General features: G+C 38.2%; 1 protein-coding gene across 1 annotated transcript in view; it reads right to left on the bottom strand.

Moving 5' to 3' along the window:
- Positions 1-27,027, bottom strand: part of CLVS1 (clavesin 1) — a 55,093-nt gene that overhangs the window by 10,518 nt on the left and 17,548 nt on the right. Inside the window, exons 3-4 of the mRNA XM_070749173.1 lie at positions 11,315-11,425; positions 8,193-8,428 (exon numbers count right to left, since the gene is read on the bottom strand). Coding sequence (XP_070605274.1) covers positions 8,193-8,428; positions 11,315-11,425 — 347 coding nt within the window. The remainder of the gene's footprint in view (positions 1-8,192; positions 8,429-11,314; positions 11,426-27,027) is intronic.

Genomic DNA, 27,027 nt, shown 5'->3' with positions numbered 1-27,027 from the left:
TGTATCCCATAAGTTCTGTGGAGTAGTATCTGATGTTTTATTAATTTCAAAAAATATTTTTAATTCCTTTTCAATCCAATCCTTATATTTCTTGTCGTTTAATATATACCTGTTCATCCGCCAATTGTTCTGTTTATTATTCATCGTCATATAGACCACTATTGGATTATGATCGGCCCATGTATTAACGTCTATCTCAACTTCTCTTATTTGTTCTGCCACTGTTTTTGGTGCCCATAACATGTCAATTCTCGTCCAAATTTTGTGAGGATTGGAATAAAAGGTAAATTGCCTTTTGAGAGGGTGTCTTTCCCTCCAAATATCGCTTAATAATAGTTCCGCTTTCATTTTTTGAAAAGTACTGGGTAGCAAGTTTCTTCTTGTTTTTTTGCCTTTTCCCCTTTTTTTATTACCTCCCCCTCCTGAGTGGTCTAATTGTCTATTCGCGATAGCATTAAAATCACCTATTATCAATAGATTATCAATAGCTAAATCTGTTATTATTTGGTGTAAATTTTTATAGAATGTCATTTGGTCTTCATTGGGGGCATAAATAGAAACAACCACTAGAGGTCTGGGTTCAATGTCTACTTGTACAATCAGTATCCTACCCTCTTTATCCTTATATATTTGTTTGGAATTTATAGAATTCTTGACATACATCACTACACCTCTTTTTTTTTGGTCTGCTAATGCAGCATACATTTTTCCAATTTTGGGATTCAACAGTAATTTTTGGTTATCTTTTTTAATATGAACTTCTTGTAGTATTGCAATCTGAACATTTTGGTTTCTGATTTTGGAAAAAATTTGCTTCCTTTTTCTTGGTTCGTTAAGTCCATTAACATTTACGGAAAAGATTTTCAAGTCTTTATTCGTTGTCATTTAATAGGTTTTTTGGTTTCTCGCTGAGGTTGAACTCTTCTAGAGCCTTGGTCCTGCTCTATTACTTGGGCAGTTGCCCCCAGGTTTTCTTCTTGCTGAATTAGTGATTTTTCCCCTGGTTGCTGTTGAGCTGGTTGTAATTGGACCACTAGTTGCTTACTTGCATGGTCGGAGTGGCCCAAACCACTCTGTTCAAGAAAGAACATAGCTTGATCTACGTTTTCCAGTTTGTACCTTGTAGAGCGCCATGTCAGAGAAAGTCCTTGTGGAATAAGCCAACGGTAAGTGATATTTTCTTTAATCAAGATTTTGGTTAAAAAGTGGTAATCTCTTCTGTTTTCTCTGACACTTCTTGGAACTTGTTTTAATATCTTTATTTCTACTCCATGTCGTTGAGGCGGGGAGTTTCTTGAATAATGAAGTATCTCATCTCGCAACGCCTTTCTTGTAAATTTAATATGTATCTCTCTTGGGAGGTTGTGTCGACGGATGTAGCTATTCGAAATTCGGTATACTTCATCGATTTCTTTCTGTAAGGCCATGGGGTCCTCTTGAAGTATACCTCCAATGATTTCCGCCATAGTCGTTTTTAAGTCTTCATCTTTTTCCTCTTTTATATTCTGAAATCGAAGTCCGTACGAAGCTCGTTGCATCTCCAGCTGGATGATAGATTCATCATATCTTTTGTATCTTTCATCAGCTCTCCCTTCAAGATACTCCATTCTTTTCTCATTTTTGTCAGCTTGCTCTTCAACTTTTTTAACTCGGTCATCACTTTCTTGAAGAGTTTGTTGAATCTGCTTTATCTGATCTTTCATCTCGCCCATATCAGCTTTCATTTGAGCCATCTCCACTTTAAATTCTGCCAAGTCAGCTTTTATGGCTTCTCTTTGTTGTGTTGCCTCCTCCTTTATGGCTTCTCTTTGTTGTGTTGCCTCCTCCTTTATGGCCTCTCTTTGTTGAGTGGCATCTTCTTGTGATTTGACCATAAAGTCCTTCAAAGCATTCAAAGTCTCATGAATAGTTGCAATATTGGACTGCATTGTTTTGTCTTTGTCTTTGTCTTTGGTAGACATGGTTAGCACTTGATGCGAAGGAGAAGAATGCGGTGACACTTGTGGAGATAGGGTAGTTGGTGTTGTTTGTTTCTTTGTTGTTTTAACAAAAGTTGAGGTGTGGGACATTATCAAATTAGAATCCACTATTTCAAATTTTAAGGTTAGTTTCAATTTTATATATAGTGAAAAGGAAAAGAAATTACTATAAATTCCAAATCTATTCAATATATTTTGTTTCCCTTATAATATGACTATACCAATTCAATAGCAATTCAATTAATAACAAAGTTCAAAAGAAGAAGAGAAAAAAGAAATATTATTGTTTAGTGCCACAGGGAAAAAAAAACAAGTATTAGCCTTTTCAAGTAAAAGGAGGGCAGAAAATGAAAGAAGAGAAGGAATATCAACTGTATATAGAAGACAAAAGAAAGAGAAGAAAAAAAAAGTTTTTTGGAAGAAAAGACTTTAGGAGGAGGGAAGAAAAAAAGAAAAGGGGAAAAAGTGAAGTAAAAAGAATTATTCAAAAAGAAAAAGAAGGAGGGTGGTATTTTAGTTCAACTATTTAGAATAGAGCAGGAACCCAAGGTTTTAACAATGCATATAGTTCAAACCAAACTTCTTCTAGTAATAAAAATGTAAGGAAGAAAGTCAAAGAAAAATCAGGGAAAAAACCAGATAATTATTCAAAGACACAATAACAGTATTGTATACTTAAGTTCTTCTTATAAATCCTGTAATTTTGCTAGGAAGTAGAAATGAAGATCCAAATCTCAAAGGGTAAAGTTATATTTGATTTCAATTCAAAATTCAAGGAGTAAAGCAATTCCAAAGCTTGCTTGTGTTCAAGATGGAGTCAGTTTATTTTCCAAATTCAAGACAGGAGCAAAGAACAAAGAAAGAGATCCCAAGATGGAGTCAAGTTAATTTTCGTGCAGCAGGCAGATGTTAAACCAAAGAGTTCTCAGCAAATAATCCAAAAGGTGTCAGCAATAATCCAAAAGGTGTCAGCAAATAGTCCAAAAGGCTCAGCAAGTATTCCAAATAGGTTAATCCGACAATAAGTAATCCAAGAAAGAAGTGATTTCAATCTCTTCTAGGTTCCATTTAATTCATGATTATTAAGTTATTCATGTTGTGAAAATAGGCAGCAAGAAAGAGAAAAAAAAAAAGGCAGCAAGACTGTGTTCCTCCGCTTCAAAAATTAAGTCCAGAAGATTATGATTTTAAAAGTCTATCAAGAACAGATTCTGTTCATCACTAGAAATTTTCTTTAGCAGTTAAAATTTTCTAAATAGTCATATCAAATTTAAACTATTTTGTTAAAGCATAAAGTCAGAAAATTATTTTGTAGATTCCCAAGCTCACGTTCAAAATGGAAAAGTAAAAGTGAAGGAAAAAATTAGGTCCGGCTGTTATTTGCGGATGGGTTTAAACAAGAAAAAACTTTCACTTTCGCCCTGGAAAAAAAAACTTTTACTTAAAAGTTTTACGATCTTCTGACTTAAAAACGAAACACAATGGAGATTTTTACCTTAAGTCCTTTCTCTGCTATATTCTTTTTCTATGTAGATGTAGATATTTTTACTTTCGCTTCTTTGCTTTTATTCTTCCCGCTGAGTGAGGGGAGAAAGCGCTGGCCGGTCCTCTTAAGCAAAGAGGAGCGGTTCTCCCGTCTCCGAAGCTGCGGGGCGAACCGCTGCCTCTGGAGTCCTGGCGATGGGTCCTCGGGCAGAGGAGAGCCCCCTGTTCATGGATCGGGCCATCCGGGCCCGATCCGATCGCAATTGCGACCTTCGGAGGGGGTAGAAGAGATTCGCCTGGCAGAGCCCTGCCAGACACGTCTCGCCGCGATCTCCACCAAACCGGAAGCCTCTATTAGGTTTTATTTTAGTCTGCTTTTATCACTTTTATAAGTAACTCAAGGCAGCAAATGGGTCAGTGGGTTGGCCACAGTGAGTTGTCCCATTCCACAGCAAACACAAATAATACTGCATCTTCCTCCTATTTTTTCCAGGACAGCAACTCTATGGAAGGAATTGGACTGAGAGAGAGTGATTGGCTCAAAGTCATCCAGCTGGATTTCATAGTTAAGTTGGGACTAGAACTCATAATCTCCTGATTTCTAAGCCAGCATCTTAACCATTACACCAAACTGGCTCTCTCTCCTGGTGAAATATCCCATTACAATATCAAAATTTTCCATTTCGTTTTTCTGATCTACAATTCAGAATAGCTTATTATATTTTAGACATTTTTATTGAAGTAGTGAATATTGAATCTAAATATTTTCAAGCTATATGGGACTCAGAGAGTGCTTCATTAAGTCCTGTACCTTGGGTCCACATCTATTTAATTCTTGATCATTATTATTTAGACAAAATCAACATAGTTTGTTTGGATTTCTGTTGCAGTTCAAGCAAATCCAAATAAGACCATTGCTCCTTTAGGCTTTCGTAATTAGCTCAGAAGCTAATAAGACCAGAAGCTGAGCATAAAGTGCACCCTTCATTGGCAACATTATTTGCAGTTTCAATTCAGCATGCTAAATATCCAGTGTAAATACCAGGGGTGGGTTACTCTGGTTTGGAGCGGTTTTATAGAACAGGTAATAACTTGACAGCCTGGGTCACTGGAACCAGCAGTGACCCAGGCTTGCCATGCCCCCAAACCGTCTCTCTCGGTGGCACCTATAGCAGCACCATCTTATTTTTTGCTTCTGCGCACGCTGTGTTTTTAGCACAGCAAACAAGCAGTCAAGAAAACCGGAACCCACCCTGTTACATACATGTTTATGGGGTTACTTGTGTAAACCTGGAGCTATTTGAAGAATAATATTTACCTATGTTAAGCTTTCTTTAGAAAGAGAAATCCCCAAAGACATGTGGTCTTTGACTTGAGGAGGATATGTAATGTATGCAACTATATACTTTATATATCAGGGTGCAAAATAGTTGCATAATTGGGGACCATTCATGAAAAGAAGCCTACTGCCTTTTGGTGCCCACCAGCTTAATGCCCTTTAGTGCCCACCGGTTGATTTGGTATGGTTTTCATGGTATGGGGTTTTCCCACACTGATAGTTTCCTATAGTTTCTCTATAGTGTCAATACTTCTTTCTCTTGCAGTGTGGGCAGCAGACAAAGGACAATTAAGTTGTCATAGTAACTAGAGAGGGGAAAAAATCTTTTTAAAATTGTAAAAATGCAGAAAGTGTTCTCCAATCAGAAAAAAAATGGAATTTGTTCAGCCATTTTATTTATAAGGTCCTCCTGGGCATAAGAGTTTAAAGTGCCCTCCTAACCATAATATCCACAAGGGGATCAAAGTGTGATATTGATATGAAATCAAGCTCAACCTCTTTCACAGGTTTGTGACCACAATTTTGACTTTTTGGCTCCCCTTTCAGCAGACACCTCTGCTTCTAAATCTCTATATCTGTGATTTATGATTCATTTCGATGTACAATTTTATTCACAAATATCATGAGAATACAACCAGCAGAGGTCTCTCAAAGCCTTGATATTGCCAATTGTTTTGCCAAATTGATATTGATTTCAAAAAAAGGAAAGAAAAATAAATTATTACATCAATTTAATTATGTTTGCCCATGTTTCTCCAACACTCTTCGGACTGTATTGGTTGCCAATTGGTTTCCGGACGCAATTTAAAGTGTTGGTAATGATCTATATAGCCCTACATGGCATTGGGCCTGTGGGACTGCCTTTTGGGACTGGTTAGGTCCCACAGAGTTGGCCTTCTCCAGGTCCTGTCAAATAGACAACGTTGCTTGGCAGGGCCTAGGGGTAGAGCCCTCTCTGTGGGGGCTCCAACTCTCTGGAATCAACTCCCCCTGGAGATTCATCTATGCCACCAGGCTTGGGGCAATTAGGCTCTAGCCCCCTGCCGATGAATGTTATGTATGGTTGTTGTATGAGTGGTTTTTTAACAATACTGGTTTTATAGATGAGTACACTTAGTTTTTAAAATTGATTTGATTTAGATGATTACATTGTAATATTTGTTGTAAGCCGCTACGAGTCTTCAGATAAGGCCAGCATATAAATTCAATTAAATAAATAAATAAATAAATAAATAAAATAAAGTATATTTAACATTACTGTAATTAAGAATGAAATCCAATTGAATTGAAGTGTCACCCTACTTCCACTACTCTTTGAAGGGTAACTGTTAGCACACCATACAAAAATAATTCAGAATAATTCAGAGGAACATCAATGGAAAACACCATTATCAACACTCATAACAGACTGTAACACAGCATCTAGAAGCTATAGCACTCCCATGCATACAACAACCACAAGAATCTGATATGTTGATGACATGCTTGTCATAATAATAAAGGAACAATTGAGAAAACATGAAATATCTTTAAAGGATAAAATTTATTTATCAGCAACATCTTTAAAGGATAAAATTCACTAGGGAAGAAGAAAATAGCTACATACTACCTTTTCTGGATATCTTCTTCAGGAAAGGAAACAGCATAAAATTAGAAAAGCAAGACCATCAAAAAACCACCCACACTAACCACATTGCTCCATTACCAAAGTAAGAATTCAATATACCACAACTGGATAATAATATAAGAACATTATTCATAAGAGCACAAACCCAAAATACCAGGAAAATGAAAAAGACCTGCTATCCAACCTCTCCCAACAATTGGATAACCATACAACTTTATCAAAAAGTGCCTGACTATTCAACTCACTACAATACAACCAACCAAGGGAGGTGATAAAGAGATTCCTTTCAACCATGCTTGGTGCGATCAGAAGGCACCCAAATCACTTGTTATATACAAAATGACATCATGGCAATCATCAATGTATCTGGTATATTTGACACCTGGAGCACATCAGTTTTATATTGCCTTCCTTTGTTGTTGAGAGCCACTTTGGTGTAATGGTTAAGATACCAAGCTAGAACTGAGAGACCATGAGTTCTAAGTCCTAAGTCAGTTGGGTGATCTGAACACAATTATTTCTCTCAGCCATAAGAAGAAATAAATGGCAAGCTTTTTCTGAAAAATATTGCCAAACCCCCCCTGGAAGAGTAGTCACCAGAAATCAAAGCAGACTTGAAGGCACACGTTTCTTCTATCTCTGCTGCAATGACCTGACTCCACACCTCCAATAGCTTCCTGTATATTTAGCTCCTCCCCTTATTGCCTGCACACAGACTCTGTCCCCATCCCCGTGATAAACTACTGATGTTGAAATGAAGCATAAGATGATAGAGAATAACCTCAGGAAGATCAGTTGTCATTAATAAAATCCAGGAAAATGTTATATATACATGTTGAACACATTGCCATCTAATGTTTATATAGATCTTTGCAGCGCAGATAAAAATTATGTATACGTATGTACATCTATATATATATATTCTCTCCCTCTCATCCACTCCTCTTCTTTTTTACTTACTATCCCTATATATACTACTTAATGTTTATCTCATTCCATATGTATTGTATATTGGACAAAGAATAAATAAATAAATAAATAAATAAATAAATAAATAAATAAATATACGTATAGATATACGTATATCTATATACGGCCGAAATAGCGCTATCCTAGTCTCCCTTAATTTTAAAAATTCAGAAAAAACATGTGACACATACAGAATATAGTTTGTTGGCTATGAATAAATTAACTGCCTTGAAATGGCCCTGGGTTGGGCCTAGAGGCAAAAAGGAGCTGTGACTTTCCTTCAATATACCAGGGTGATCCAACAGAAAAAACACATAGCTCCTCCCTGGTATAAAGCTGAAGGGATCAGATCTGGTGGCCTATAGGTTACAAGGCAGAGGCCCCAGGATCAAATCCTAGTAAGGGTATGGCTAGCTGCTGAGGCCAGAACAAGGCCGAAATAGCGCTATCCTAGTCTCCCTTAATTTTAAAAATTCAGCAAAAACATGTGACACATAGAGATATATGTATATACCGTATATAATTTTTATTCTGCATAAAATAGTATTCGCAGTTTATACACCCGTTTTCAAAATGAGAACCCATTAACATTATTTCCATGGACACTCATATCTGGGCTGCAAAAATATCTACTATATAAAGAGTAGCTGGCAATTTAAAAAAAAAAAATTTTCTTGCTTCTCCAGGTGATTTCAAGCTTTCAAGCCCAGATGTATTTCCTAATCTTCTAGTTAAAGAGAGAAAACAAACAACATTCTTCTAGATTGAAGCTTTTTTTCCCCTTTGATTTTACCTTTTCATGAGTTTTGGAGAGCATTCTCTCTCTAGGTTGGAACACGAATGCTTCACATGCATGGCGTTGTAAGATGTGTGAGTGTAGTCATTCTCATCGTTGTAATCTGGTCCAAGTAACGTCCGAGCCCATGTGCCCATGTCATAGGGAGGAAGAGTCCCTCCGAACTCTGAAGGTAAGCAATCAGGGTGTATGAGCTGGTGAAGACTGTTAAGATTGTTTCCATGAAGGAAGATCTTTTAAAAAACGAAACAGATATTAGATGTGGTTAGTGTGTTTGCGCCATTCAAGATGTTTGTAAAAATAAGTAAAAGGATACATTAATAGCGAAATAACATTGGAATGGACCTTATGTAAAACCTGCCTTGGAATAATGTTCATAAAGCTGTACAGGCAATCCTTGATTTACAATAGTTTGCTTAGTGACCGTTTGAAGTTATGCCGGCACTGCAAAAAGTGACTTATGAATATTTTTCACACTTATGACCATTGCAGCATCTCCATGGCTGCATGATTAACATTCAGATGCTTGACAACAGACCAACATTTATGACAGTTGCAGTGTCCAGGAGTCATGTGATCCCCTTCTGGAACCTTCTGATGAAGAAAGTCAATGGAGAAACCAGATTCATTTAACAACTGTATTATTAATTTAACAACTGCTGTAATTCCCTTAACAAATAGTGCAAGAAAAGTTGTAAAATGGACAAAACTCACTTAACAAAATTCTCACTCAACAACATAAATGTTGGGCTGAAGTGTGGTCCTAAATTGAGGACTCCCTGCACTGCTATTTTGCAAAAAATAGTCATTGACCTATTGGAATTTAGCCAGCTTTTGTTGTTTTCATTGTCTTCTGATTTGTTTGCAAGCAAATTTGGTGTCAAAATATAAATCCCTATTTGGACATTCACACATTCATCAAGAGATTTGCCTTGTGAACTTAGACAGTTGATGAATGACAACAGAGTCCAGCCATTATGCCTAGGCTGTTGACCATCAACTCCAGATTAAAATCAGTCCATTTTTCTTCAAACGTTTCATGTATTTTAGTTGTTTCCAGATGTATTGAACTTCAGCTACAACTAATAAGTCATATATCAGGAAACAGAGAGAGGTAGTTAATTGCATTCCTACTCTGCTACCTACCTGTTTTAGTATTCTTTTCATTTTTGTTCTCTGTCTCTTTTGAAATATATTTTTAAACATAGTCATCATCTTATTGTAGTACTATATTATTAGAATATGATAATCTAATACATATTCATATATGTCTAAAAATATCTTTCAGCCTTGAAGCAAGGATTGGATAACATCAATCCAATTAAAAATACTGTGTTTGATTGTTGAATAAACAAATGGTAATAAAAATATAAACTGTACAAAAGTGGATGAGAAAATAAAGTGTTAAAGAATAATGATGTTGAAGTTTCCATTTCATTCTGACTTTGATCTTTGAAGTTCCTTCACCATGAGTGCAGTACATTAAATAACATTGATAGAGAGCTGAGAAGCCATTGCTACGGACACAAAAAAATCTGGGCATGAGTGAGCAGTAGCATCTGAAATGAAGATTCTTCAGGTAAGATTCCTAAAGAACCCTAACTCTAAGTATATCCAAACCTCTAAACAACTATGTGCTCCTGGAACAGAAGTGTATACAGGAAACCAATATTTTCTCCAAGTGGAAATACACACTATGATGTAAATTTCACTCTTATGTATTCTGCATTCTGATTTGTGATACAAGTTAATGGTATTTGAATCATGATGTCACAATACATCTTTGTCATTTGCTCTCCCCTTGTTCTCCCATGCCCTGCTATCAAGAGCAACTAGAGACTGCAGAACATAATGCAAGACATAGCAAGAAATAAGCACCCTCTGAATTTATTGCTCTTATAATAGGATTTTTTTAAAAAAATAATCATCACATTGAATTGACCTGCAATTTCTCACATCCAGTATAACTTAATAGATATCTTTGTAAGATTTTTTTTTTACAAAATTTACCAAAATGGCTTCTTATCCTTGCCTCATTATGCATGAATGGACTCTACATTTAAAAAAAAAACAAATCCCACCAAACAATAGTATAATCCTCTCCATGACTAGGCTGGCATAACTATCATTAAATTCAAAAGAGTTTATTCCTATGGAAGTATCTATAAAATTGCAGCTTGCTACTCCATGTATGGCATATCACAATGCCCTTCAACTTATTATAATTTTTAAAAAGATTTGATCAAGCAAATAGAGACATGTTATAATTAAATAGCCTCTGCGGGTACAATGCTTTCCATTAGAAGAATTGCATTTACAAGTAACTTTTTTAAACCACACATATGAATGGGTTATATATTCATACATGGATAAAAACAGGGTTTTTTTCTGATAGCATAAAATAATGTGTCCCAAAGTACAGAAAAATAATAACAAATAATAGTCTCATGTCTTGAATATTACCAACTTTGCATGAATTTTACCAACTTTGCTAATTCTTGCTTACTGTTTCTTACTTTTTAGTTAGCAGAATTTTGCATTTTCCAGCAAAATAAAAGTTGGTGTATACGCATGCATGCATGCATCATAAAAACCAATATACCAAGGGTTTTTTTGCAATGTACCGTAACTGTTATCAATGATTTTGCTCTTAACTGGTTACATAAAAGACAGTATGCTAAACAGCAAAATCAGAGATTTCTCCCAAGGTTAAAAAATTTTGGGGGGGAAAGGACCAGTCCTTTGATAACATAGACTTGAAATGTTATCTATCAATGTGTTTAGTGAACTATTATGTCCTGTATTTCTTCTAGATCCATTGGAAGTAGGGAACCGGATGAATAGTCCATGACATTAAAAGGGTATCGGGTTGAAAATAGATAATTTTATATTTTACACAAAGTTGCTTCTTGCATGTGTATATGATGAAAGATTTTCTGACACTTGGAATCTGGAAATAATTCTCTCCTGCTGAAATAATGATTAAATGTAGGCTGCTGAGACTTTTATCACTTGTTGAAAACCACAAAGAGAAAAAGAGAAATGCGGAGAAGAGTAGAAATTCCCTAATATCACGTGTAGGCTTGCAACATCACAGACTGGTTTCATTTTCTCATTACCCTTTTCCGTGTCTTGTCTTTGAGGAAGGGCTTGATTAGCGTGTAGAGAGCGTGGATGTACCAGGGCTGGTTCACAAAATGGATGCCTCCAAAGCGAGCGGGAAAGCTGTCCTGTGGAGAAGGAAGAAACCGATTCTAATTAACAGAGACTGACAGAGATAAACAATAGGGCCTGTAGACGGGAGTCAGAGGAGAAGGAGAAGTCAAAGGCTATTTAATTAATTAAAATGTCCAAAGATATTTCACCAGAAGAGCCCTTCACTCCTCCACTCGAAACAGAATATCCTACAAAAATAGACTAACAATCCTGGGCCTAGAAAGCCTTGAACTACGGTGCCTAAAACACGATTTGAGTATTGCCCACAAGATCATATGCTGCAACGTCCTACCGGTCAATGACTACTTCAGCTTCAACCGCAATAACACAAGAGCACGCAACAGATTCAAACTTAATACGAACCGCTCCAAACTTGATTGTAAAAAATATGATTTCAACAATCGAGTTATCGAAGTGTGGAACTCATTACCGGACTCAATTGTGTCAACCCCTAACCCCCAACATTTCTCCCTTAGACTCTCCACAATTGACCTCTCCAGGTTCCTAAGAGGCCAGTAAGGAGCATACATAAGTGCACTGGTGTGCCTTCCGTCCCCTGTCCAATTGTCTTTCCTTTCTCTCACTTATCATATATATTTTCTTTCTTTCATATATCCTCTCCTCTAAGTTCACTTTTACCCTCATATATATTACCGCATGTCTGTTTTTCTTCCTATGTATTTGTGTATTGGACAAATTAATAAATAAATAAATAAAATAAAAATAAATTGGTGATTTGAGACACAATTCAACCACGCAGCCATGTGTTTTAGTGCTCGATTTGCTCTTTTATACAATAGAACAATTTGAAAAAAATCCATAGCTGGGCCTTATCCTCATCATAGTTCTATTTTTATAAGAGTTTGTATATATGCATATCTATCAAGCATGAATATGACGTGGTTTGCATTTCCCAACAGGCTCACGGAACCAAGTCCCCTTAGACATCTACAGGCATGGTTTAACTCTTCACCCTGTGTCTTTGCCCTTCCTCAGCCCTTCCTCACGGCATTGTTTCAGTAGCTTAACTTTCTGGGTGAATGAACTGGGCATAAAGGATAGAGGAAGATGCTAAGTGAAGCTGTCGAGAGGAAGGAACAGCATATAGCACCATGGCAACTGACACAAATGCCTGCTTTGGGGGTTCGGAACAGATACCTAACAAATTAGTATGCAGGTAGAGTCAAGCTGTTCAGAGTCAACAACAGTGGGATTCTTTTCCAGGTAAGCAGAACGCAGCATCTGAAATTATAATTCTCATAGATCCTGTTAAATCAATACATTAGATTCATAGGAAAACAGGGAATAAACAGTGAATGATTTAGGCCTAATATACATATTCTAAATACATTTAAATGAAAGGCAAATTTTTTTCTCCTGAGATTTCTGAATATGAGAGAGCTGTGCATTCAATAGAACAAAATCTTTACAATAGACTACTTAATTATTCATTTATTTAGCACATTTATAACCTGCTCGCTCCAGATAAAGCTAGCCAGTAGCAATTTACAATATAAAAATAAAACATTAATAATAAAAGCTCACCAGTAGAAAAACAAGAGTTAAGCTCACAAAGGACTATATAAAATTCAGAAACTGCACGTAATGAGAACATGGCAGCCAGACGTCTGTTGGGATTTCCTAGAGAAAGCAAAGCCCTTGTTGCATGTTTTCCACAGATCTAATATTTTGTGTAGAACACCATGCAAGAATAGATAGATCAAGGCCATATTTCTTTTAAAAGTAAATGTAATTCCTACCGTTTCAAAAGAAATGCATAATTTGAACACCCTATTCAAGCAATCAAATTCATCCATAGTTTCAACCAAACTGTGACCATCCTAGAATAAGCCAAGTCCAAAATTGCTAGGGAATTTCTAGAAGCTTGGAACCCTGACAAATTAGCCATCAATAGACACATACACATAAGCAATATTTATATACTATACCAGTGATGGCAAACCTATGGCACGGGTGCCACAGGTGGCACACGGAGCCATATCTGCTGACATGCAAGCCATTGTCCTAGCTCAGTTACAACATGCATGTGTGTGCTGGCCAGCTGATTTTTGGCTCATACAGAAACTCTGGGAGGGTGTTTTTGGCTTCCAGAGAGCCTCCAGGGGAGATTGGGAAGGGCGTTTTACCCTTCCCCGGCTCCAGGGAAGCCTTTGGAGCCTGGGGAGGGCGAAACATGAGCCTACTGGGCCCACCAGAAGTTGGGAAACAGGCCTTTTTCAGCCTCCAGAGGGCCTCCAAGGGGGTGGGGGAAGCTGTTTTCGCCCTCCACAGGCATTGAATTATGGGTGTCGGCACTCACGCATGCACGATAGCGCACATGCACACTCTTTCAGCGCCCGAGGAAAAAAAGGTTCGCCATCACTGTACTATGCAAAGGAAATAATCAATGAGCCCAAAAGGGAACAAAAAGACCAAAGCATCTCCCAACACCCTTTAGCACCCAGATGAACATAGATTAACTTCAAGATTAACATCAAGCCAACGATCGAGTAAACAATACCCCAATCAAGGAACTACAGTGGCACAGTGGTTAGAGTATAGTACTGTACTACATGTTGCTTCTGCTGATCACCAGCTACCAGCAGTTTGGCAGATCAAATCTTACCAGGGTCAAGGTTGACTCAGCCTTCCATGCTTCCAAGGTGGGTAAAATGAGGACCCAGATTGTTGGGGGCAATATATGCTGACTCTATAAACTGCTTAGAGAGGGCTGTAAAGCACTGTGAAGGGGTATATAAGTCTAAATGCTAAATGTTAACTGCCAAACAAGCCAACAATAAGCAGCCCAATATAAGAACCTCTAAACCACCCCCACCATCACTGACAAGGCACGCCACTAGAATATAAACTGAGAGAAAACCCCATTCCTTACTAGCACTGATGGGGTTACCTAATGTACGTAATCAAATATCTACAAGAAAACAATCATGCTCAGAATGTATCAAGGATCCTTCAATGTCCTACCTATCAATGAACACTTAAGCTTCAACTTCAGTAACAATACAACTTCAGTAACAAAGTTGTTAATGCCAGGCATTAACAACTTTGTTACTGAAGTTGTATTTTCTGCAATCAAGTTTGGTGCAATCAATTATGTGTTCGTGTATTGTTGCGGTTGAAGCTGAAGTGTTCATTGACAGGTAAGACATTTTCATTTTGAATATCTTTGCCAACCTACATGGAAATAGTACTATGGAACGTAATAGCATATGATTAATCCTGTTAAACCATTCCCTTCATACTTTTCACTGTAGGAAATAAGGCAAGGAAAAATCAAACAGGAAGTCTTTCTTCGTAATACTTTTGTGACATTAGTTTATCACAACTTGTTCATGAATATCATTAGAATGTTAGCTGCAAAGCTTTATTTCCTGCTGGTAAATGAAGCACTTTCTTGATCTGCCCACATGCTCCCATTTAGAAAATTTATATTCAGTTTCATTATTTTTTGCATGAAAGCCAGCATTATAAATGTATCAAATATGCCAAAAATTAGGAAACAAGAAAACAGCCAGTCTGTGGGTTTTGCAAAAGCTAGCAAGCAACACAGATGGAGGAATTTTTAAAAAAAACCTAAAGGAGGGAGGGGAGGGGAGGGAGGGAAGGAAGGAAGGAGGGAAGGAGGGAGGGAGGGAAGGAAGGAAGGAAGGAAGGAAGGAAGGAAATATTACAGAGATAATCAAATCTAATATCCTTAGTTAAGTTTCAATTCATGTCAGCATTGCCTTTATAGTTATTGTCAGCATTGCTACAGTTAGGCAAAGAACATTTTTAGGATCATCTTTAATTCTGAACAAATGAAGGCAATTTGATATTCAGCCCAGGGACGGATTGCCATTAGTGCTGCCACTGGTGCGCTGTCCGTGTAGCTTTGTTTCTCTTGCGTGCATGAACATGCTATGCACGCCCGTTCCCAGTGTGTTTTTGCTTCTGCACATGAAGCAAAAATGTATTTAAATCTCATAAGGGAATGTATGTGCAAGAGAGATTTTAGCAATTATTTGCTTCTGTGCATGTGCATGAATATCTCCGAGACCGCCTTCTGCCGCACGAATCCCAGCGACCGATTCAGTCCCACAGAGTGGGCCTCCTCCGGGTCCCGTCAACTAAACAATGCCGGTTGGCAGGCCCCAGGGGGAGAGCCTTCTCTGTGGCGGCACCGGCCCTCTGGAACCAACTCCCCCCGGAGATCAGAACTGCCCCTACTCTTCCTGCCTTCCATAAACTCCTCAAAACCCACCTTTGCCGTCAGGCATGGGGAAACTAAACATCTCCCCCTGGGCACGTTGAAGTTATATATGGTATGCCTGTATGTGTGTATGTTAGTATTGGGGATTTTCTTAAACTTATAATATTTTAATTAATTGGATTGTATTGGATTGTTTTTCACTTGTTGTGAGCCGCCCCGAGTCTTCGGAGAGGGGCGGCATACAAATCCAAATAATAAATAAATAAATAAATAAATAAGCAAAAATACAAAAAATACAAATACAAAATGCAAAAAAATGAAGAAAAAAGATGGCACCGCCCATAGGATTGGCACCATAGCGGCCACACACAAATTGCACAGTCTGGTGGCCTCTACTTGTTGTGGTTGGCTCTGGCCCAGCTCCTGCCCCAAGGAATGTGGAGGTGGAGGTGGGGGAAACATCCACATGCCACAGGCCTGTTTTGCTCCCAGTAGAATCTCCCGACGAAGGCTCCTCTGACGAAGGAAGTGTGAGTAGCAGGGAAGAGGGGAGTTTGGCAGACAGCCCAGGAGGAGATCAATCATCCTTATCATCCCTGGATTCTGAACAAGAACGTATGACGGACCCACGTATGCGTAGAGTGATGCATAGGAGAGAACAAATGAAGGATTATTACAGGAGATAAGTGAGGCCACCTGTGGTTGGGTGGGGCTGCTGTAATTAGTGCTACAGATAAAAAGAGCAGCGTGCTGATTTAGCCTTGTGGAAGTTTATCTGATTCATAGTTTTGTCAAGATCGTGGTTTTGCTGTTTCCCTTTCAAGATTGTGTGTGGACTTTCTGGACTTTGGAATTGGACTCAATTTCCCAGTTACTGGGTGAGAAATTGGATTGCATTTAACCTGTGCCTTGTGTGTACTAGAAAATCCCTTTGACATTTAAAAAGGGATTTTTTTCTGCTTTTCTGTTGATAAAGACTTTTGGTTTTCCTTCTATCGTGTGGTGTGTGTCTTTTTGGACCAATTACCCTGTAATTACGGGCGGTTGGGACACGCCGGCAGAACACTACTAGTGTCCATTCCTTACCAGGAACAACCCACTACGGTTTCAGCCTCTAAACTCCTCTTACCCATTCAAAGTACTGAGCAGCATCTTCACTATGCCAAAATCTCATCACTTTCTTTAATATGGTGTTTATAATATTACATTAAAAGTAGAAGCAAAATTTCCACTGAAATAAATCATCAAGAATCCATTGATGAGCCGGGGTTGCAAAGTGGTTAGAGGCAATCATTTTCACATGCTGTTGTGCACATTCAACTTTGTACAGAACAAAATATTCAATGAGGAGATTTCATTCATGCAGATCTAAGATGTGTTATTTGAGTATTTCCTTTATTTTTTTGAGCAGTATACAAAAGATGGGTACTGATAAAGAGGGAACAATTGGACAGGGAAGGTAGGCATGCTGGTGTGCTTATGCACGCCCCTTACTGACCTCTTAGGAATTGGTGAGGTCAATCGTGGACAGTCTAAGGGTAAAGTTTTAGGGGTTTCGTGACGAAACCACAGAGTCAGATAGTGAATTCCAGGCAGTAAACACTCTGTTGCAAAAGTCAATTTTCTACAGTCAAGTTTGGCTCCGTTCACTTTGAGTTTGTATCTGTTGTGTGCTTGTGTATTGTTGTGGTTGAAGTTGAAGTAGTCATTGACAGGTAGGACATTGTAGCAGATAACAGGCAACATAGTTCCAAGCTGTCTAAGCCCAGGATTTCAAGTCTGATTGCGTAAGATATTCTTTTGCGAGTAGAGGAGTGGAGGGCTCTTCTAGTAAAGTATCTCTGGACACTTTCTAATGTATTTATGTCCGATATGCAGACACATGATCCATTGGGGGCTATAAATAAAGAAGTTTGCCATAACCAAAAATAAGGAAACATATATTTTAAGAGAATATGAAAGGAAGATGTTCACGCTAGGAAGATGTTCATGCGGATGGAGCAGAAGCTATTGTAATAAGATGAGACATTTTATTTTATTTTATTGATAATGAAATTTTGAACTAAAAGATCTGTATAAAGGATGGAGAAACGTTGCTCTCTGTGGCTGTTCGCTCAAAGCAACTTAACAGCTTTGAATGAATATATTTTGACTTTCCACTGATTACCTGGTGATTTTGACTAAATTCCTAAGCTTGAAAATGAACAAAGAACAGGAAGAAATCTTATCTTTCTGACACTTTCATGGTTGTGCAATTGCTAACTGATTTTTGCTACTCACACTTTGCAAATTCAGCTTAACACATCTTTAGAAAGAGAAATGCCTTCAATTTTGTATATAAATGATTACAGCTGTTCTGCTGGTCTCTCTGATAGGAGCTTCCCGAAAATTCAAGGATAAAAATTTCAGACACATACACACGTTTTAAAATTCAAAACAATGTTCTTTATCACAAAATGCAAAATAAACAAAGCACTCTTTTTGTATGGCAAAGAGCACTCGTCCCAAAACAACCCGGGGAGTCTGTACAATTACCCTTAAGCAGTCATTAAGTACTTAGCTAGCAGCTGTGAAGAAACTTCACACCCCTTCTTATTCCAAGGAAGTGAGACACACACACACACACACACACACGTTGCTCTACTTTGTTTTCCAAGGCGTGAAAAAGCAACAAAGTCCAGAAGACACAGGATTCCTGATGATCAGATATTCTTCCACAATTGTCAAACCCACATGCTGCTATTTATAGCAGCAGCCCTAATTACTGGAGCCCCACCCAAATACAGGTGGCCTCATTTTTTCTTGTAATAATCCTTTAGATGTTGTCTCCTATGCATCACTCTACGCATGCGTGGATGTGTCATTAATTCTTGTTAAGAATCCAAAGATGATACAGATGATTGATCTCCTCCTGGGCTGTCTGCCAAACTCCCCTCTTCCCTGTCACTCATGCTGCCTTGGTCAGAGGAGGCTTCATCGGCAGATTCTATCGGGAGCAAAACAGGCCTGCGGCATGTGGATGTCTCCCCCACATCCACCTGCACATTCCTTGGGGCAGGAGTTGGGCCAGACCTAACCACAACATAAAGCATTACAGATTTCTGTTATAACTTGAGAGCCAGTGGTAAAGGCTCTAGGCTAGAAAGTGGTAGACCAAGTACCTCTTTTTATTTATACTTTATTGTAACATTTCTCTCTAAAAAAGTATCTCCAGAGGCAATATCAGGGGTGAAATCCAGCAGGTTATGACAGGTTCTGGAGAACCAGTAGCAAAAATTTTGAGTAGTTCAGAGAACTGGCAAATATCACCTCCGGCTGGCCCTAGAGTAGGGTGGGAATGGAGATTTTGCAGTATCCTTCTCCCAGGAGTGGGAAGAGAATGGGGATTTTACAGTATCCTTCCCCTGCCACACTCACCAAGCCACCTCCACAGAACCGGTAGGGAAAATTTTTGAATTTCACCCCTGGGCAATGTATATTAAAGAAATTCAGAACATAAAGATGGCATTTACATCATGAATGAAGCTTACTGGTGCACAGAATAAAGCAAAGAGAATGACATTATGCATAATAAATGTTCCATGCGATTCCAAACAAATCTATACGCAGTAAATCAATGATAAAGCAAGCCATTATTCATTTACAATAAACACCAGAACTAAACAATGTGGTGGCTACCCAATAATTAGTTATAGGAAAAATATAATCTATCCCTGAAAGTAGCGTCAGATTTGTAAATGAAGATAAATTGCACAGACAGAAAAACAATATTCATGCATACATAAACAGTTTATGTAAGAGGAAAAACACTACTTCATTACTTCATTCTTCCACCTTCTTTCTCAGCAAGACTGATTCCTGCCTTCTTCACTACACCATCAAACAATCTAAATATTAAAAGACTGATGAATTACACCATTCCAAGAACATTGGCAATCTTTATCTTGAAAGATTATAGTATTACAGGATCAACTATAGAAGATTTCTGAAAAATGTTACAATATAAACACAGCAAAAAAAGCCAATGAAAACTTTATGCCAATTCCAGCTTCTACCAACTATCATAAGTAATTATGTAATTCTCTTTGAAGGATTTCTTTCCTTAAGCAGGGTATCTAAATAATAATTATTCAAAATACATGACAGGTCCATTCACAGGCAGAAATTATATTGCCCAACCATTCTCACAAGCCTTTTAAGAAGCACAGCATACAACTTCTTTAACCTTGTCTTTCACCATTACTTATTTAATATTTCTTAATTCATTCACCATAGTCTTTATCTTCATCATAGACTTATTCTGAGCTATTAGAATAGATGTTGAATTTTTACATTCCTTAAATCAGTGTTTTTCAAACTTGATAACTGGAGCATTGGGAATGATGGACACATGACTATGGCTGATCACAGTGGCACAGCAGTATAGCAGTACTAAAGCAGACACAGGTTTATCAAATTTTAATCTCATAGTCATCACGGCCCTGGATTTTGCATGAATTCTGTAAATGAGTCTATTTAGGTTGTTTCAAAAATTGAAGCCCTATGATTTGTTATTTTGTCCTGTTGAAGGTTGCAAATAGACACGAGAGATTGAACAGTATATAGATAGATTAATATGTATGCCATTGAGTCTATGTCATTGTTGAGGATTCACAAAATTTCTATGTACATTTTTTCTCAATATCCCTTTTTATGTGGTTTAAATATTGCTCAGTTATAATGAAGTTTGCTTAGTTTTTTTTTCATTTGAAAATTTTTTACTTAGCAGTTTTCATTCTCGTACAGAGAAAGTTGACTAGATCTGGCAAAATGACACCAATTTCTGTTTAATATTTCATACAATACCTAGAAGGCAGAAATGCTTGGCACCTATAATAATGTTTATTAATCAAAATGTATGTTAGAAGATAGCAAGAAAAGGAAATAGACATTATTTAACCTTCTTTGCCCAAAATGCTATCAGGATAAATGATCTTTTTCCTAAAGGAATTGTCTGACACTCAAGGATGCCATTTGATTGTAATAGAACCTATTTGAAAATCAAGGAAATGTATGCATGGATATATATGCGTGTATTTGAATGGTTCTGGACTTGTGGATGTAAAAAAAGGCTTATATATTACTTACTTTAGTCCTTGAAATGTGCTTTATTAAGAGGATGCCTTCTGAGATATCTATACATCTATGTACTTCCCAAGCTTAGTAACAAAAATTCTGTTTAGCTTTTTACAAACACACACACACACACACACACACACACACACACACATACAGATGGTCCTAAAGGATGATCTTTTGGAATATTCATGGACGGAATGAGAGGCTTCCAACTACTTTTCTCTTAAAAGGCTATTGAAAAAAAGCAAATTATACCTTATTCCCTATAATCATAAACAATATCTGTCAACCCTTCAAGGTAGATTAGATTAGGAAACTAAAATTAGAAATGCTAATGCTACTTTTATTATAAGCTTTATTAAAACTCTTCAACACCACCGATAACACAGCTATTCTCCAAAAAGACCTAGACTCTGTTTCTGATTGGTCTAACACCTGGCAACTCCAAATCTCAACCAATAAATGCTCTGCCCTCCACATCAAAAAAAGAATCAAAACTCCAAATATAAGTTGAATAAACAAGACCTCACAGATAACCCTCACTCAGAATACTAATACCAAATTAGGGTGACCAATGGCCAGGCCTGTGACTAGAGGAATATGGGACCAGCCAGGCAGCTCATGATGGGGCTGGAAATCTCTGACACAGAGGGATGTACGTGCAACTTGCAACTTTGCAGGTGGTGCAACTTGCAAGGAGTAGCAAATCTCTTGCCAGCCAGAACGAGATAATGGTGCTGTTGCAGCAAGAGGAGTAAATATAATATTCAAAAATAAGTTGAATAGCATCTGTAACAGATAAAGGATTCAAACGTATTCTTATCTGAAGAATCCTTACCAGTGTATCAAAAATTGAACATTTAAATATGCCTTACTTTAACTTAATGGTATTTTAATATTAGATAAACTAAGCACTTTTTATGACTAGCAAATTCTGTATACTTGCAGCTATTAAGGAATATTGACCAATATTGTTTAGTTGTCAAAATACAATAATTTAGAGAATTCCCATGGATGTTATGAAAAATTAGATATCCCTAAAGGTGTGGGAATAGCATTGCGGGAAAGAATGACAGCAAAACAGTATACATACAGTATATATATAAAAAGCATACGAAATGTTCTTATTTCTATATTCTAAAGCAAACCCCATTCCCTTCTAGCACTGATCATGTTGCCTAGTTTGGTAATGAAATGTCTGCAAGAAAACTACCAGGTTCAGAGAGTATCAAGAACCCCAGAGTTGGCTATTCCCAAAGCTCTTTTTGAGATGCAAATTTTCTTGACCTGAAAAAAAAAATTGGTTGTGGATTCAGCATTTCTTTTCCTAGTATCCCTTAGGTTAGTGATAGCTAAAGAGCATGTATGCACACTATTGTGCATGCACAAGTGCCCACACCCATAATTCAATACTTGGGGAGGGCAAAAACAGCTTCCTCTGCCCTCCCAGAGGCCCTCTGGAGGCCAGAAATGGCCTGTTTCCCAACTTCTGGTAGGCCCAGTACACCCGTGTTTTGCCCTCCCCAGGATCCAAATGCTTCCCCAGAGCCGGGAGAAGGCAAAAATGTCCTCCTCCATCCCCCAGAGGCTCTTTGGAAGCCAGAACCCCCCCCCCAAGCCTCTGTGTGAGCCAAAAATCAGCTGGCCGGCACACACATGTACGTTGGAGTTGATTTACAGCAACGGCTTGCATGCCACCTGTGACACCCGTGCCATAGGTTTGCCATCACTGCCTTAGGTTGCCTTCAGTTGAAAAAGCACAGATGTTCAAATACTATTAATGACAGAATCTAATATTTAAGAACTAACCACATAAGTTGCTCCCAGCATTCTAAGAATGTTTGTTCAATTATTTTTGGGTGTAAATATAGGCAACATCTCCACCTCTGATTTTAATAGTTTGGAAACTTTAAAAAATTTTTGTTAAAGCTATTTGGACTTATAATAATACATACTAATGCTAATTCTGTGTCTGAATACTTATTTCATCCCCCATTAAGCACATATGCAGACACTATATATGTGTGTAGTATATATTTTGTCTGACAGATGTTGCAAATTATTCATTCCCCGGAAGTCCCATGGATTAAATCTTAAATCTCTAAACATTTCTAATTGCTGCAGCATGCAGTACAGCCCTGTGGTAAAAATGAATCACTGAAACAAATAAACATCTGACTTTCTTAATTAAGCCTCAAGTTTTGACATGATTTTTCTATTGATTTTTTAGAAACATAGAAACATAGAAGACTGACAGCAGAAAAAGACCTCATGATCCATCTAGTCTGCCCTTATACTATTTTTTGTATTTTATCTTAGGATGTATCTATGTTTATCCCAGGCATGTTTAAATTCAGTTACTGTGGATTTACCAACCACGTCTGCTGGAAGTTTGTTCGAAGGATCTATTACTCTTTCAGTAAAATAATATTTTCTCATGTTGCTTTTGATCTTTCCCCCAACTAACTTCAGATTGTGCCCCCTTGTTCTTGTGTTCACTTTCCTATTAAAAACACTTCCCTCCTGAACCTTATTTAACCCTTTGACATATTTAAATGTTTCGATCATGTCCCCCTTTTCCTTCTGTCCTCCAGACCAGCGTTTCCCAACCGGTGTGCCGCGGCACACTAGTGTGCCGCGAGACACAGCCAGGTGTGCCGCGACAGCGACAACTGGGTGGGGAGCTGCCGGTGCCTCCGACCTCCCGGCTCCTACCCGATGAAGCGGTTTCTGGCGCTCTCCTGCTGCGCCCCAAAGAAGGAAGGCAGGAAGAAAGAGAGCTTCATTCTTCGTGGCTTTTTCCCGCCTTCAATGGCGTCGGCGGCAAGTGTCCTTTGGGGCCCGGTGGGAGGGCACTGGCAGCGGAAACAGGCTGCCGGCTGCAGCGGCCCCGGGCACCGTTCCCTGCAGGCTGCGCACGCCAACGCACCCCAAAATGCCCCCCCCGTGCACCCTTTTCCAGGGGCGCACAGGGAGCCGCGGCCACCCGCCCGCTTGCCCGATTTCCCTCCGCGCGGCTGGGGACGCGGATCCACCGCCCTCGCCAGCCCGATCTCCCTCCACCCGAGTGGGGAGGTGGATTCGCCGCCCCCGCCAGCCCGATTTCCCTCCAGTGGCTGGGGACGCGGATCCACCGCCCTCGCCAGCCCGATCTCCCTCCACTCGAGTGGGGAGGTGGATTCGCCGCCCCCGCCAGCCCGATTTCCCTCCAGTGGCTGATTTCCCTCCGTGGGGGGGGGGACGAACCGACGACCGGGGGCTGTCCGTCCGTGTTGGGTGGTGCAGGGCAGGCACAGGCAGCCCCAGGGGAGAACAAGGGAGGGAGAGAAAGGAAAGAGAGAGAAAGGGAGGGAGAGAAAATTGAATGAAGGAGGAGAGAAAGAAAGAGTAAGAAGTAGAAAGGATAGAGAAAAAGGAAGAGAAAGGGAGGGGGAGAAAGGAAAGAGGGAGGAATGGGGGAGAGAAAGAAGATATGAAGGAGGGAGAAAAAGAAAGAGAGATAGAAAGGAAAGAGGGAGAGAAAGGAATGAGAGAGAAAGGGAGGGAGGGAAAGGGAATGAAAGAGGGAGAAGGGGTGAGAGATAGAAAGGATAGACAGAAAGGGAGAGAAAGGAAAGAGAGAAAGGGAGGGAGAGGAAGGAAAGAGAGATGAGAGAGGAAGGAGGAGACAGAAAGAGAAGAAGGAAGGAAGAGAGAAAGAAAGAGGGATGGAGAGAGAAAGGAAGGAAGAGAGAGAAAGAGGGAGAGAGAAATAGAGCGAAAGGGAGGAAGAGAGATTTTTTTTATCCAAACTTTTTTTAGCGCCCCCCCCCCCAATGTTCCCCAGGATTTTGAAAATATGAAAAATGTGCCGCGGCTCCAAAAAGGTTGGGAAACACTGTTCCAGACTATACAGATTGAGTTCATTAAGTCTTTCCTGATACATTTTATGCTTAAGACCTTCCACCATTCTTGTAGCCCGTCTTTGGACCCGTTCAATTTTGTCAATATCTTTTTGTAGGTGATGTCTCCAGAACTGAACACAGTATTCCAAATGTGGTCTCACCAGTGCTCTATATAGCGGGATCACAATCTCCCTTTTCCTGCTTGTTATACCTCTAGCTATGCAGCCAAGCATCCTACTTGCTTTTCCTACCACCCGACCCCACTGCTCACCCATTTTGAGACTGTCAGAAATCACTATCCCTAAATCCTTCTCTTCTGAAGTTTTTGCTAACACAGAACTGCCAATACAATACTCAGGTTGAGGATTCCTTTTTCCCAAGTGCATTATTTTACATTTAGAAACATTAAACTGCAGTTTCCATTGCTTTGACCATTTATCTAGTAAAGCTAAATCATTTACCATATTACAGACGCCTCCAGGAGTATCAACCCTATTGCACACTTTAGAGTCATCGGCAAATAGGCAAACCTTCCCTACCAAACCTTCCCCTATGTCACTCACAAACATATTAAAAAGAATAGGACCCAACGAGAGTGAAAATAGAAAGTGTAGAACAAGCAAGATCTTTCCTAGCACGCAGTGGACTGGACAGCACCACACAAATTCAGTTTCAACTAAAGCCTAGCGACTAAACTATGGGGGCCACAGGTGGTGGAGGGGAAGAAGCATTGGTGGTGAGGCAGAAACAATTACAGATCTCACAGGACTTAATTTTGGATACCCGACTCCGAGAACCAAAAGAACCTAAAAGGTACTATAAATAAAGATGACACATGATCTGAAAATATTTTCAGTTAATGTAAATGGATTGAATAACCGCCCTGAGTTTTCGGAGAGGGGCGGCATATAAATCCAATAAATTGAATTGAATTGAATTGAACCCAAGGAAGAGAAACCAAGTTTTAACTAAACTTACAAAACAAAAAGCCCAGATAAACATTCTACAAGAAGTCCATATCAAAAAATCAAAAAGAAGTCTCCTTAAAAACTTAAAATTGGGAAAATTATACACTAGTTTGGCTAATCAAAAGAAAAGAGGTGTAGCAATGTATATTGATGAACTAATTGAATCAAAAAAAATATACAATGATGGGGATGGAAGGATTTTGATAGTACAATTAGATTTAGAAACAAAACCATTAACAATTGTCTCAATTTATGCACCAAATGATAATCAAAAACAATTTTATAAAGATTTACATGAAAAAATTAACGAGTTATCAATTGAAAATATGATAATAATAGGAGACTTTAATGCAATCTCAGATGACCAAATGGATTATAATGGGAAAAGAAAAGAAAAGAAAAAAAGGTAATCTTACCGGCATCATTTTGGAAAATGAGTTCGGAATTATCATTAAAAGATGTATGGCGAGAACAGCATTTAAAAGACAAACAGTATACTTTTTATTCCAACCCGCATAAGACATGGTCTAGAATTGATATGGCTTGGGCCCCTATTCACATAATGGAACAAATAAGTGAAATAGAAATAGAGACAAATACTTGGGCAGACCATAACCCTTTATCCATATATTGGAAAGGTAAAAGGAGAATAAAGAATTGGTCAATGAATAGAACTATAATAAAAGATCCTGAATATAAGAAATGGATAGAGAAGGAATTAGATATTTTTTAAAAAATAAATAAAAATACAGATACTACTCCTCAAAATTTATGGGATACAACTAAAGCATATATACGCGGATTAACAATATCATTTATAGCAAAAAAAAATAAAGAAAAGAAAAAATATCAAGGAACACTAGTTAGAAGAATTAAGAAAATTAGAAATTTTAATGCAAAAAGAGGATAAGGATGACAAATTAAAAAATCAGAGAGAATTAATAAGACATAAACTGAGATTAATAGAACAAGAACCAATTGTAGAAAAGATAAAGAGAGCAAAACAAGATCATTTTGAACATGCGAATAAACCTGGAAGATGGCTGGCATACAAACTAAGAAAAGAGAGAGAAAATAAAATTATAAAAAATTTGACAGATAGAAAAGGTACAATAAAACATAGAATAGAGGATAAAAAGGAAATAGTATTGGAATTTTATAAACAATTATATAAGAAAGAAGAGATAAGTGAGGATTTAATTTTTAAATATCTGGAAAAAATAGAACTTCCAGTTTTAACCGAAACACAACAGCAAAGATTAAATAGACCTATTACAGATATAGAATTAAAACAATCTATAAAGAATCAAAAAAATAATAAAGCGACTGGTCCAGACGCAATACCATCTGAATTTTATAAATTAGAACTAGAAATATTTTTTTCCAACATGCTTGAGATATATAATCAAATATTGACAATAGGTAAATTACCAAAA

The sequence above is a fragment of the Erythrolamprus reginae genome, chromosome 3 (genome assembly GCF_031021105.1).
Source record: "Erythrolamprus reginae isolate rEryReg1 chromosome 3, rEryReg1.hap1, whole genome shotgun sequence".
Classification (NCBI taxonomy): Eukaryota; Metazoa; Chordata; class Lepidosauria; order Squamata; family Dipsadidae; genus Erythrolamprus; species Erythrolamprus reginae.
This window is presented reverse-complemented; position numbering and strand designations above follow the sequence as displayed.